Below are 12,652 nucleotides of genomic sequence, written 5' to 3'. Positions count from 1 at the left end.
CAAAATCAATTATATTGAGAAAATCAATTATATTGAGAGAACTAGTAGGCCCAAAGCATCATAAACAAATATTTGGAAGCATGTAAAGTCAGTTTGGAAGAAATAAGTAAAATCTTTATGCAATGAAGCATGATAGACCAGGCATGCACAAAAAGCACATAATAAAAACATAGAGAATGTCAAAAGATACCATCTTTTAGGATTAGTATTACAGCTTAGTTGCTTGCGTTATGATTGAAAAGTTCTAATATGCTTTTAGGGTCAATTAAAGTCTATGAATAGGCCTTCTTTTTAATAAATAAAACATAGGTAACATTCTGTATATATTAGTGAATTTTAGATTACTAGGGGCTACCAAATCCCTAGAATTGTGGTCCAGTACTTCTTCCTATTATAATATCATATTTTACTTCATTATTGTCCTTATCTATAAGGAATAAAACCCTTTCTGCGTCTGGTGTGGAGTTCACCAACAGCAACTTTTGCTCTACAAATCTTTTTGATCTTAATCCTTTCACTTGTAATATCATTAATCATGTTATTAAAACAAACAACAGGAGAACATTCCTTCACCTATGATCTTCTTAGAGATTTGCACTTGACTCTTGAGCTGTATATTTAACATTTAATATCTAAAACATATAAAACAGATGGTAAACCTCATTCTTGACATAAGTATTGCATGCTAACTATATAGTAAAGTCATCCCAAAAATCAAAGGATGTGAACCATTTATTGTCACTAATTGCTTTAAATCATAATGACAGTACTAGAGTTTTGAATCACTGTTATTCTTGTGTTTAACCTGGGTTTTTTTCAGTGGTGCCTGTCACAGAGTGCCAATTAACCAGGGTTTTTTCTCATACACTTTTGTGGTGTCAGAAAATATTCTTCCCTAGTAGCAGCCAACAGAGTACTGGAAGCTAGCTTATGGACTGTGCAGTGTGCATCACCTTGTAAAATTTTTAAATTGACCTTCTTTGAGTGAAGTGCTATGTGTAACCACAAGGAAAATACAAGGGAAATTTCAGCTTCTAGGGGGGTCAAGAAAGTCACATTTTCTAGTAAGTTGTGCATGTCCTATTAGTTTTAGCCATATTCTTGTAAATGATGATGACACTGCAATTAGAAATGCATAATGAAAAAAAAGCTATATTCAAAGTTTCCATATATATCCTCTATTTACAATGTCAAGTACTTTTTCTATAAATGGATGAACTTTGCCTCATCATTGTATTTTATCATTTAACACAAATAAACATAATTTCCTCCCTTTAAAATAAATAAAAATAATTTCCTAAAAATTTAAATTGTAATCCTTGGTCTTTTAAATCTTCATTTTCTCATTGTTGATGCCTAATTAATTAGCATTCCCGTTTGCTTTTTCTGCAAGAGTAATGACACAATATTTGTATAGTCTGTTATAATTGGAGTAACATATTTTTCGTTTGTATCCATTAAAACTTTTTTTATTATATCTATAATCACAACAAATTATGTCAATAATTGTAAAAAAAATGATGATAAAATATTGTGTATCACGCTTATTGTTTTTCCAAAAAGGAAAACTTTTTGGTACATGGAGGAAAAGATAAATGTAATTATGGCTTCTTGACTCAGATTGAACCAATTTCAGTACCAAGTATGATTTAAACTTTAAGAAGATAATAATAAAGACAAATCTTACACTGCCATTGGATAAGGACCAGAAGATTAAAGCAATGTAACTGATGATGACAGAAGAGGAGAAAGCACACTCCCAACAAAGACAAAGACTCTCTTTAGCCAATGGCGGGTTGTGCTCCCTCTCTTCTGTCAACATGAACTCTCATCCCATTTCCAACATCCCCCATCAATGCCATTGCCTTATATGCATTGCATTCCTCCTCATCAAACAAGCACTGAAATATTGGAAAACCATGAAAATTGCTTCAGTATAAGATCACAGCTGATCAGATACATGCATGCTTCTATGTATATATCTGAATCTCACCATATGATGTATGAACTCATACATGATCAATATATGCACGAAGCCACAAACCATGCATATTCATGTATATGTTATATTCATCAATACGAAGGAATTGACTGGGAAGAGAGAAACATAAAAGCATACTTGTGGGTACAAAAATTTACCATAAATATTAAACGAATGGTTTTTAGGACACTAGTTATCATAACATATACTCCAAATGAGACTAAAGGGGAAGACTTTGTAATAGGGTCTTTGGAGTTAGAATCTATCAACATCAACAAAATTGAAAGTCTCAATCTCTTACATAAAAACCATGTTAAAAAAAAAAAAAAAAAAAAAAAAACATATGTACGCACCAATCGAACAAAAACACAAATTAAAATCTTTGTATGGTACCATGTATTGCATAAATGAATTGTCTCGTTAGCCAAGATGTCTGTATATTACCATGTATGCATAAATGAATTGTCGGTTTGGAACTAAACTTTGTCCTCATTTTATTAGTCATTAGCCACAGGCTAATTTTTGAGTCAAAAGACCCTTCTTTGTGTTGTGAAATGGTATTTCTTGGTGTTCTAATAGTGTCCAGGTTTTAATCCTTCCTCCCCCATTAAAATATATATATATATATATACATACACACACACATATATATATATATACATACATATATATATATATATTTAATATATTAGCATGATTGTATGGATGTGCAGGCATTATAACAGAATATATATGAAGTTCCAGACACAGAGATTACCATATAAAAAATTAAAAGAAAAAATAAATAAGGAGAAGCACCAAGTAACTTGCCTGTTCTGTGTATACTGCGGTTCAAGATTCTCCCATGAAATGATTATTATTTCTTAGACCACTGAATATAGATTATGAGCTATGTAAGATTCAAAACTACAGTGAGAGAGAGACCGATGGGTTTGTTAAAACTGAAAGTTTCTCTTCTTTTCCATGAAAGAATCATTTTGTAAAAGAAACAGAACTTGATATTAGCATCAAAATTTCAACCAAATAAAAAAAAGATATTAGCATCAAAATGGATGGTTTGTTTGGAATGAAAGGATGATTTTGGGCTTTAGCTAAAGAAACAATCATCAACTGGTTTAAACATGAAGAAAACAATGAGAAAAAGAACATTTCCTGACAAGGCAGAAAAATGAAGATGAAGCTTAGAGAGAGAGAGAGAGAGAGAGAGAGAGAGAGAGAAACGTAAAAGCTAAAAACTCTTGACCACAAGGGAAAACATTGCACTACTTGAGTCTAGCTAGATAGCTCTTCTTATAGACACCGAGCCCCCGGCTACAACCAGTAAAACATGGACATGACTTGCGATTGAGAGTGAATGTGGACCTCTCTCTAATTACTACCATGCTTTCTGCATTTTTTTTTTTAAATAATGATTTTGCAGTTACCATTTTAATTAGGATTCTTCTGGGTTATGATTTCTAATACTCTACTTTTTTTTTTCTTTTTTTTTTTAGAATCCAGACCCAGAGGCCCAACTAAAATAAGACAGAAAAAAATGAGAAATTACAATGAATCCATCACTGTCAAATTTATTAATTTCACCAAAAAAATAAAATGTTATTATACTTTTGATAGATAAAATAAATTCTCATTGAAATTTATAAAATCTTACATGAAAAGATGATACCTAATTAAAACTAAAATATTAAAAATTCAAAAAAGAAATTGAATTAAGAACTTTTGAGAGGTGTTATTATACTTCATTATTCTAAAGCATGAAATTTTTCAATGGAATATATGTGTGCGCATGGGCATGTGTGTATATATATATATACGTGTGGGCTAGATTCAAATTATATATTGTATAAATTTTAACAATTAGAAGTGGACACTATAAGTTAAAACTCTTTAAAAAAGAAAAATTTAGCAATTATTGTTACACCACTAAGTAATTTTATATTCAATATAATTTTCTGTTTAAAACCCACATTTAGATTACTTTTTTTTTTCTTCCTTTATTTGACAATAATAAATTTTATCAGTTAAACTATTGTTTAATAAATTAATGCAGCTTAATTTGTGTTTGTACTATCGATATTCAAAGTCTGTGATGTTAGTGAAATTCACCCGACTACCCTAAGGAAGAATTATTGTTACGTTCTGTAGCCTTTCATGATGATGTATATGAATATGAATAATTAATTAATTGGTAGGATTCATTGAATCCTACTGTTACTTATTAATTAATATTGTTTGATGTCTGATTTTAGCATTAAAGTGCTTCATTATTCATCAATGATCATATTCCGTTGAAGAATTTTAGTCCTTTTTTTTTTTTTTTTTTTTTAAGAAGAATTTTAGTCCTTAATGAGTGCTATTGTTGAATTTTCGATTTTATTTCTACTTAATGATCATATTCCGTTGAAGAATTTTAGTCCTTTTTTTTTTTTTTTTTTTTTAAGAAGAATTTTAGTCCTTAATGAGTGCTATTGTTGAATTTTCGATTTTATTTCTACTTACCGAGTAGAATCCTATATGTTGTCTAATATGTAAGGACTAGGGATAGTACACAAATTAAGGAAAAAAAAAAAATCCTCTTACACTTGTTTACATCAATTATTTTATACAAACATTAACAATTGATGCTAAATGTCCACAATTTAAAAAGTAAGAAAAATATCCATATTTAAAACATGAAAGTGGATATAAAAAATATATGTATAAAAAATGTGTCTGAGAGTATCATTGCCCCTAAATTAAACATGTCTAACATGTAATAAATAAAGTTGAATAGGTTTTAGTTAGCTCAATTGATAAATCTCACTGAAAACTAATTGATGTTTTGGTCTAATAATAAAGAGTTATTATGAGAAGCCAACGTCATAAGTTGAACCCTCTCTAAAAATTAAAAAAAAAAAATGTTGAATACAAAATATCTGTTTTATTTTTTGTGTTTTACTTTATGTTCAATCCATTACCGTATATAAGTCTCTGATTTTTTTTTTTCTTTCTAACTTATCAACGATTCACGAGTTGAGATGTAAACAGTTTGCGGATGGGGTAGTCTCCTTGGCATTATTTTACCCTGGCCCCATTTTCTTTTTGTTTTGAAGCAAACCTCATAAATGGGTAACCAAATCTCAAGAGATTGAGGGTGACTGGCTAAAAGCAGGTAGACCCGTTTTACGCATGGGAGTTAAAGAGTGGCTTTTTTCTCGTGTTTTTGAGAATAAATTGACCCCACTATCATGCCACGTGGAATGCATGCAGGAAAGAATTTTGAACTTACTTGAATGTTTTTCTGTGGTGAAATATGGAATTTTCAAAAAATTATATTGTTATATATTTGACATATTGTAAGTTTTATTTTAGATGAGATAAACTCAAATTTCAATAATGCAAACACAAGTTGAAAAAAAAATTTCTATGAAATAAAGACTATATAAAAATATTTACTGATTCTGTTGCTTCAACATTTTTAAGGAATCATTTCACCTTTCATCATTCCAACTTGCCCTGTTGAAAAATTCAATTCACAATAATTAATGCAAACTCGAGTTGTAAAAAAAATTGTATGAAATAAGATTTATATACTTATATTTACTCATTTTGTTACTTCAATATTTTAGGGAATCAGACATCATTCCAACTTGCCAGGTTGAAAAGAGCAAATAAATTAACCTGAGTTCTGCTTAGGGTTGAAATACTACAACCTAGAGTTACTCTTTGTGGTGTAAGTATTATTACAACCCAAGAGTTAGCTTAGGATTGACTATTGTATATAATCTATATTGGATTCATTATCGTTTATATTTTAAAGATATAACAAAGTGCTTTTCGTTATGAATATAGGTCATCAAGTTTAACCATATTAATTTTTAAACTAAAATATATTTTTACCCCTTAAAGTTTGAGATTGTTTTTATTTTCGTACTTTATGTTTTAAAATTTTAATTTTGACCTTTTATGTTTGGTTTCGTTTTCATATTGGCCATGTTGTACAATTTGGTTAGTAATTCGGTCTATTAAGTGTAAGATAAATGTTATGAATCTGACCATTAAGTGCTAGATAAATGTTGTCCATTAAGATACGTTACCCTTATAAGTCAATTCTTGTTAGTAATCTACTATTAAGTTTGGGATAAGTGTTGTTTATTAAGACATGTCACCCATATCATGCTAAGTGTCACCAAATTACTAACGAAAATAGACGACATGAAAAATATGAAAATGAAATCAAACTTGAAGGACAAAAATGAAGATTATAAAATGTAAAGGGTTAAATGAAAATAACTCCAAATTTTTAGGGCCCAAAATATACCTTAAGCCTAATTTTTATTTCTGCTTTTTTTCTTTTTCTTTTTTTCATTCAGTTTTATTTGAAAGGCAGTAACAAAATGAAACCCAATTCCACCCACATTATATGCACTACTTAAGCACTTGCCATTTTTCTAAAATGGGCATTAGCAATCTAAAATGGAAGTCTCTACATCTTCAATTAGAAATATGCATGTTTTATAAACCTATAAACTATACCCCATTTTATACTTATTTTTTAAATTATTACCCATGTAACACTTGTCCTCATAAACTAAGAGAGTGCACACTTACGCTAAATTATTACTCATGTAACACTTTACACCACATCTCATGGTTAATAGTTTAAGAAAGTAAATGTATATTCTTATAGTTAAATGAGGTAAAGTGTATATTTTCATTATTTATAAAGTAACCGTAAAATAGAGTATACTTTAGGGGGATAAAGTGTAATTTTTCCTATAACAAAAGTTGTTACAGGTAAACTTTTATCAAAATTTTCACTCTCTCGTGCATTCATTTCATTTGGACCAATTACAACGCACAAATGAAAAAAAAAAAGGTTTTTTGTGAAAAATATGGGAAGATGACTTGATGACCATAGAATGCATGTCCCTGTTAGACAAGGCTTCCGTGGTAGATAGGGAAAAATAATTGTCACAACAACTCTCTTGGAATCCACATTAGTCGTCCATCTCCAACAGACTCTACTGACCTCCTCCATATTTCATAAATGACAATAGCAGAGTACTGGGGTCCTTTGATGAATCTATTGTATGAGGAATGATTTTCGTAGTTGTGAAGAGTTGAACTTGGACCAAAATGAATGCTCAAATAGGAATAGATTGTTCATTCTCAAAAAAAAAAAAAATAATAATAATAATAAAATAAATAAAATAAACAAATAGATTGTAGCACAAGAGTAAATACTGTACCAATTAGTAGATCAAAAAGTAACAGTTGCGGTTCAAAAAAAAAAAGAAAAAAAAAAAGTAACAATTGCAACCTACATTTCTAAAAGTGGCACTCAAGAAATGTCAATTCATTACTATAGTAAATGGGATTAAAAAAAATCAAAGAAGAGGAAGAAGAAGAAAAAAACAAAATTTCTATATCACCATAATGAGATTTGCTCCCATCATTTCTTTCCTTAATAATTCTAACCTCTGACAATGTTTGCTGCCCTTAATTTGGGGTCATTGAATTGAAATACCAAGGGCGTGGTATCCCACCGTCCTCGGGCTATTCTTTCCGAACCAAAACACAAATTTCACCTCCTTGATATGACAACTAGATCTATTCTTCTTTGGCCAAAAAATAATAAATGAGATCATAGTCATATATTGTACCAAGTTCATTTTCCATTCAAGGAATGTAACTTAAACAGGAGCCTCAACAATTAAGGGCTATATATCTTGATATTTAGTGTGTTTAGATAAATTTAAAGTCAAGCTTATTTTCATTGTCACATATGTACAATTTTTTGATTTCTCGTTATTTTACATAAAATTTAATTTTATTCAGCTTATTTAAAAAATAAAAATAAAACAAACCAATCATCTTAAATTTGACCATCAACTACTTGGTTTGACACTCTAATTGACATGGGTGCCTCCAATATTTTCTTCATAGTAATGTTATATACACAAAAAATTTCATAACATTTTTCATAATAATTAAATTAGCAAGTTAGTATTGATTCTCATTTGGGTTCACTTCTATTATATATATATATATATATATATATCAACTACTAACAATTTAGAATTTACTGCAAAATATTTTTGTGTTTATAAACGTTCTCTTTCCTCCATGTAACTGATATCACAGCTAAGCAATCAAATCAATCGTACAGTACACAACCAAGCTCAATTTTCAGGCAATGTTCATCAAAATATTATTCTAATATATTAGGCATTTTCTATGAGAAATGATTTTAGCTTGGTCCAGTGTTCTAATTCTCAAGAAATCCTGAAGAGTACAGTATACTATACTCAAGTTTTGCCAAAGAGAGCTATCCAACTTGAAAATTCTAGTACTATAACCAACATGGTCAAGCCCAGAAGAAAAGAAAACATTGAAGAAAAAAAATTAAACACATTATTTAATTTCCAAGTGCTATAATCCAAATGAACCCATGCGGGCGTCCATCATTACCTCTCCAAAATTATGTTCGTTGACATCACTTTCAGGTTCTTGTTTTTGAACCATCTCACGCTTCTTCCATATGAATATATCATCTTCAACACATTGATTTGTCTGTCATATATTGCATTAAAATCATTATATATACATTGGTAACAATAAATTTAAGGATGACATCGTATTGTCACATTTAGTTTTCCATTTAAGCTATGTAACTTCAAAGCTACTTAATGCATGCAGAGGCAAATGAGGTAAGCAAAAGAAGCCATGGTTGACCTACTGCAAATATTCTTTTGAACTTTCCTCTTAAATGGGGTTACTCGTTCAGTACTCAGTACTGGTTCTGCAAAAAGATTACTGTGGTTTCTGTGACTCACGAGCTCGGTTCTGTGTATTTCCTCAGTCGAGTTGCGGAAGATGGTCATGTCTTACGCCTCTATTTGGTGGTTGTTTTGTTTCGTTCAGTCAAGTTGTAGAGTCGTACATGGTTGAGGCACTGTTTTTAAGGGCTCTGTCCTGTACTTTTGTATTATTGTTGTAAATCCTGAGTTATATACTGTTTACACAGCCCAGCCAAGATCGTGTTTTGAAAACACCAACACGATTTCAATTATAATTATGAAATCTATTTATGTTCACAACCTAGTAATATACTATTTATGTTCTCTAAAATCTAGCTTAATCTAGTACTACGTTTAGTTTGTGCTAGTTTTAAGAAAAAATGTATTTGATGATGTGCTAAAATTGTTAATGAGTTGTAGACTCCAAGTCACGCCAATGAGTACTTGTAGAATAAAAACACAAGGATCAAACAGAAGGCACTGGTGTGATATTGACCAAGAACCCTCCGAATGTCAAATTAACGAATGAGAAATCTTTAAGAACTCTATAGTAAGGGAACTAGAGATTTTCTGCGTATCTGAGAAAAGAGGAGATCTAGTGTTTATATAATAATAAGTGGCGAATCGGGATCCCTTCAAAGTACGGATCTTTCCTAGTAGGGGAGATTTGATACTTAGGGTTTCCAAGATTTTAGGATGTTTTTCCATATGAGGGAGATATGGATCAGTAGTGGGTTTTCGTGTATGTTACGCAAGATATTTCCTTAAATGAGTAATCGTGAGAATCACGCAAGGCCACGCTGGACCCGTCAGCTTTTCTTCCATTAGTCTAAGGTCATCTACTGTTTCAGAGGTCCCCGTTGGATAGTACACCCATCAGTCCCTGGAGAGAGAGAGAGACGCCCATCACTTGAAGGGTCCGTTTGCCTCCGTGGAGTCGATGGCTTCACAAGGTTGTTAGCTTACATAGGCAAAAATATCAGTATTAAACGTATGTGAGATATATTTAAATAAAGATTGTGCTAATTTTTAGGAAAAAAAGTTCGTATTTTCCGAATCCTCTTAATATATAGAGATAACTCTCATTTAAGGAAAAAAAAAAAAAAAAACCCAATTATAATTAATGACACAAAATTTTATAATTATTGAGATGATTTGTTGTTAGGGGTATGTATCAAACCCACCAACTCGACAAATTGACCCAACCCAACACGTTGGGTTGGTTTTTATGAGTTGGGTAAAAATTTTATTTTGAGTCTTGTGTTGGATTGAATTCGGATTGATAGTTATTAACCTTTTTTTATAGTTTTAATTGACTTTGGTATATTGAGAACAAGTTTTGATAAATTTGAAATTTTTTAATATAATTTAAGTATATAATGTGAACTATAATAATTTATTAAAAAAATTGTGTAAATAATTGATATGACCTGTTGTTAGGGGGGGTGTATCAAACCCACCAACGCGATGAAATCAATCCAACCCAACGCGACGCGTGCAAGTTGGTTTTCGTGGGTTGGTGGGTTGAGTTAGGTTAAAATTTTATTTTGAATCTCGGGTCAAGTCAAGTTTGGGTTGATAATTAATATTACCCTTATTTAAATATTTTTAGTTTAATTGAATGTATTTTGCTAATAAGTTTTGAAAATTTTGAATATAATTTAAGCATATTTTGTGAACTATAATAATTTATTAAAAATTTGTTTAAATAAATGATAAAGGTACAATTTTTTACAAGACATAAACACATGTATACCCAATCCATTGACTGAATGCAACCCAATATTAGGTTGGGTTGAAAAATCCTCCAACTTGACACATGCATGCATACCCCTACTTATTGTAATTGGTTTATAAATAAACCTATCAATAGAATATAAAATTTTTAGCTAGTATTAGAATATGGTAATGTTAAACTCCCTCCTTGAATGATGGATTTTTGTATGAATTTAATTAGTAAGACTTATTATCATATGAGGGGTGAGTATCAAGTCAATGTACTCCGTAAATACTAAATTGTTTTTTGATAGATAAAATAAAATTTTAAATTATGACGCTCATTTCATTATAGTTATTTTTTATTATCATCACGCTAAAATACTAATTAGCTCTTGCTGTAGGCCAAGTTTGAATCTCAAATGTCTTATTTAACATCAAAAAATTTCCTAATTGAGTTAATTGGAACCACAAAAATATTAAATAGTTATTCTAGTAAGTATGCGTGAAATAGTAAAAATGATATTACTCCAATCACAACTAAAAAAAAAAAAAAAAATTATAAATAATTTCAACCGATAATGTCTACTCTTAATAATAGCTCTTTATCATCAAACCAAAACATTAATTAGTTTTTAGTATAGGCAGGAGTTGAACTCCAAATCTCTTATTCAACTATACTTTACCGGTTGATCAATTGGAACTCAAAAAAAGGGTGTTAATAACGTATAAAATTGATGTCACAAGAAAAAAGATCTAAACCGTTCAACCAATTGATCATAGAACGTGCGAACACGCATGCACGTGCCCCGTACTAGGTGGTGGTCTACTACTACTATTACTAGGTTTTTAACTGCCCACCTCCCCCGCTTCACACCAACGTGTGAGGAATAACTAACTTAACCGATATCCCACTTTCTTTTCCCTCTCATTAAAACTCTCGAATTGAACTCTCTTTCTTTTTCATTAGTTCCATTTTGCTGAATACTCTTCACTGGCATTTGTCAATGGCTTCTCCTTCAGTTACTAAACTCTTCAACTATGTCATGTTTTTTTCTGCATTTTGTGTCACTTTTGTTGCTGTGCCTGTGTCTTCTTTTCAATTCCAAGTTGGTGGCGCGATGGGTTGGATCAAACCCACTGGAAATGAGTCTGATACTTACTTCAAGTGGGCTACAGAAAATAGGTTCCATGTTGGAGATATTCTTTGTAAGTTCACAGCATCATAGGGTTTTCTTTAATGGAATGTAGTTGTTGAATAAATTTTTGGTATTGGAGGGTGTTATAATCTATTGTATGCTTTAAAATTTTGGAACTAAGACTTGGTTGTTGTTTTTGTTGATGAGGATGCTAATGGTGATTAGTGAAGCTTTGAGAAGGACTTGTGTCTTTTCAGTTACCTTAGGCAATAGTATCTCTTTGCTATGAAATTTGCTTCTTTCTCTAGATTAAAGACTTTCTCACTAAATATTTTCTACTTAAAGCAATAAAAACTTAATTAACACTCTGCTTATTTACTTTAAATGTCTTACAGATTTTAAGTACCAGAATGACTCAGTGCTGGTAGTGAACTACACTGATTACCAGAACTGTGTTGTGTCCAACCCAATCTCCAAATTTGAAGACGGAAATACAGTTTTGCGAATTGATCGATACGGGTTTTTCTACTTCATCAGTGGGCAGCCTGATCACTGCAAAGCTGGTCAGAAACTGGTCATCCGCGTAATGGTGCAATCCGAAGTTGAGTCTCCAACATCCGCACCTTCACCTAAAGGAGGTGGTGATTCAGGCGATTATGATGCTTGGGATTTCAACTGGGGGCCTCCACTAAATTCTACCATCAAGCTGTCTTTTACATCATATTTTTTAACTATTCTTGGGGGTGTGTTGCTTATTTTCTATGTTTTCATGTAGAATAGGATAGATTATATTAGTTAAGGTAATCCTAGTCCTAGGGATTAATCTTTTATTTTTATGGTTGTTGGTATTGTAAATTGATTGATCAATGCCTATGGAGCATTGTATTATTTAATTTGCTTTTGTTGCTACAAGTTTCATTCAATAGATTGTACTTTGCCTGTTGTGATTACTAATTAACAAGTCTCAGTGCAACAAGGAACCATTGAGTTGATGCAACTCAGTCAGTAATTGCAAACCCTTAATACTGTGCAGT

General features: G+C 31.0%; 1 protein-coding gene across 1 annotated transcript; it reads left to right on the top strand.

Moving 5' to 3' along the window:
• Nucleotides 1-11,486: 11,486 nt before the first annotated feature.
• LOC111986538 (early nodulin-like protein 6) lies at nt 11,487-12,429 on the top strand. Its single transcript, XM_024018182.2, has 2 exons — nt 11,487-11,688; nt 12,014-12,429. The coding sequence occupies exons 1-2, from the start codon at nt 11,487-11,489 to the stop codon at nt 12,391-12,393; spliced, it is 582 nt and encodes a 193-aa protein (XP_023873950.1). The 3' UTR covers nt 12,394-12,429.
• The last annotated feature ends 223 nt before the right edge of the window (nt 12,430-12,652 follow it).

This window comes from Quercus suber, unplaced genomic scaffold (assembly GCF_002906115.3).
Source record: "Quercus suber isolate HL8 unplaced genomic scaffold, Cork oak 2.0 scaffold_233, whole genome shotgun sequence".
Taxonomy (NCBI): domain Eukaryota; kingdom Viridiplantae; phylum Streptophyta; class Magnoliopsida; order Fagales; family Fagaceae; genus Quercus; species Quercus suber.
The sequence above is the reverse complement of the archived record's forward strand: the minus strand, read 5'-3'. Positions and strand labels throughout refer to the sequence as shown.

Coding starts and splice junctions, on each gene's coding strand:
- LOC111986538 (XM_024018182.2), top strand. CDS start 11,487: ATGGCTTCTCCTTCAGTTACTAAACTCTTCAACTATGTCATGTTTTTT. Junction 11,689..12,013: donor CCATGTTGGAGATATTCTTT/GTAAGTTCACAG, acceptor AATGTCTTACAG/ATTTTAAGTACCAGAATGAC.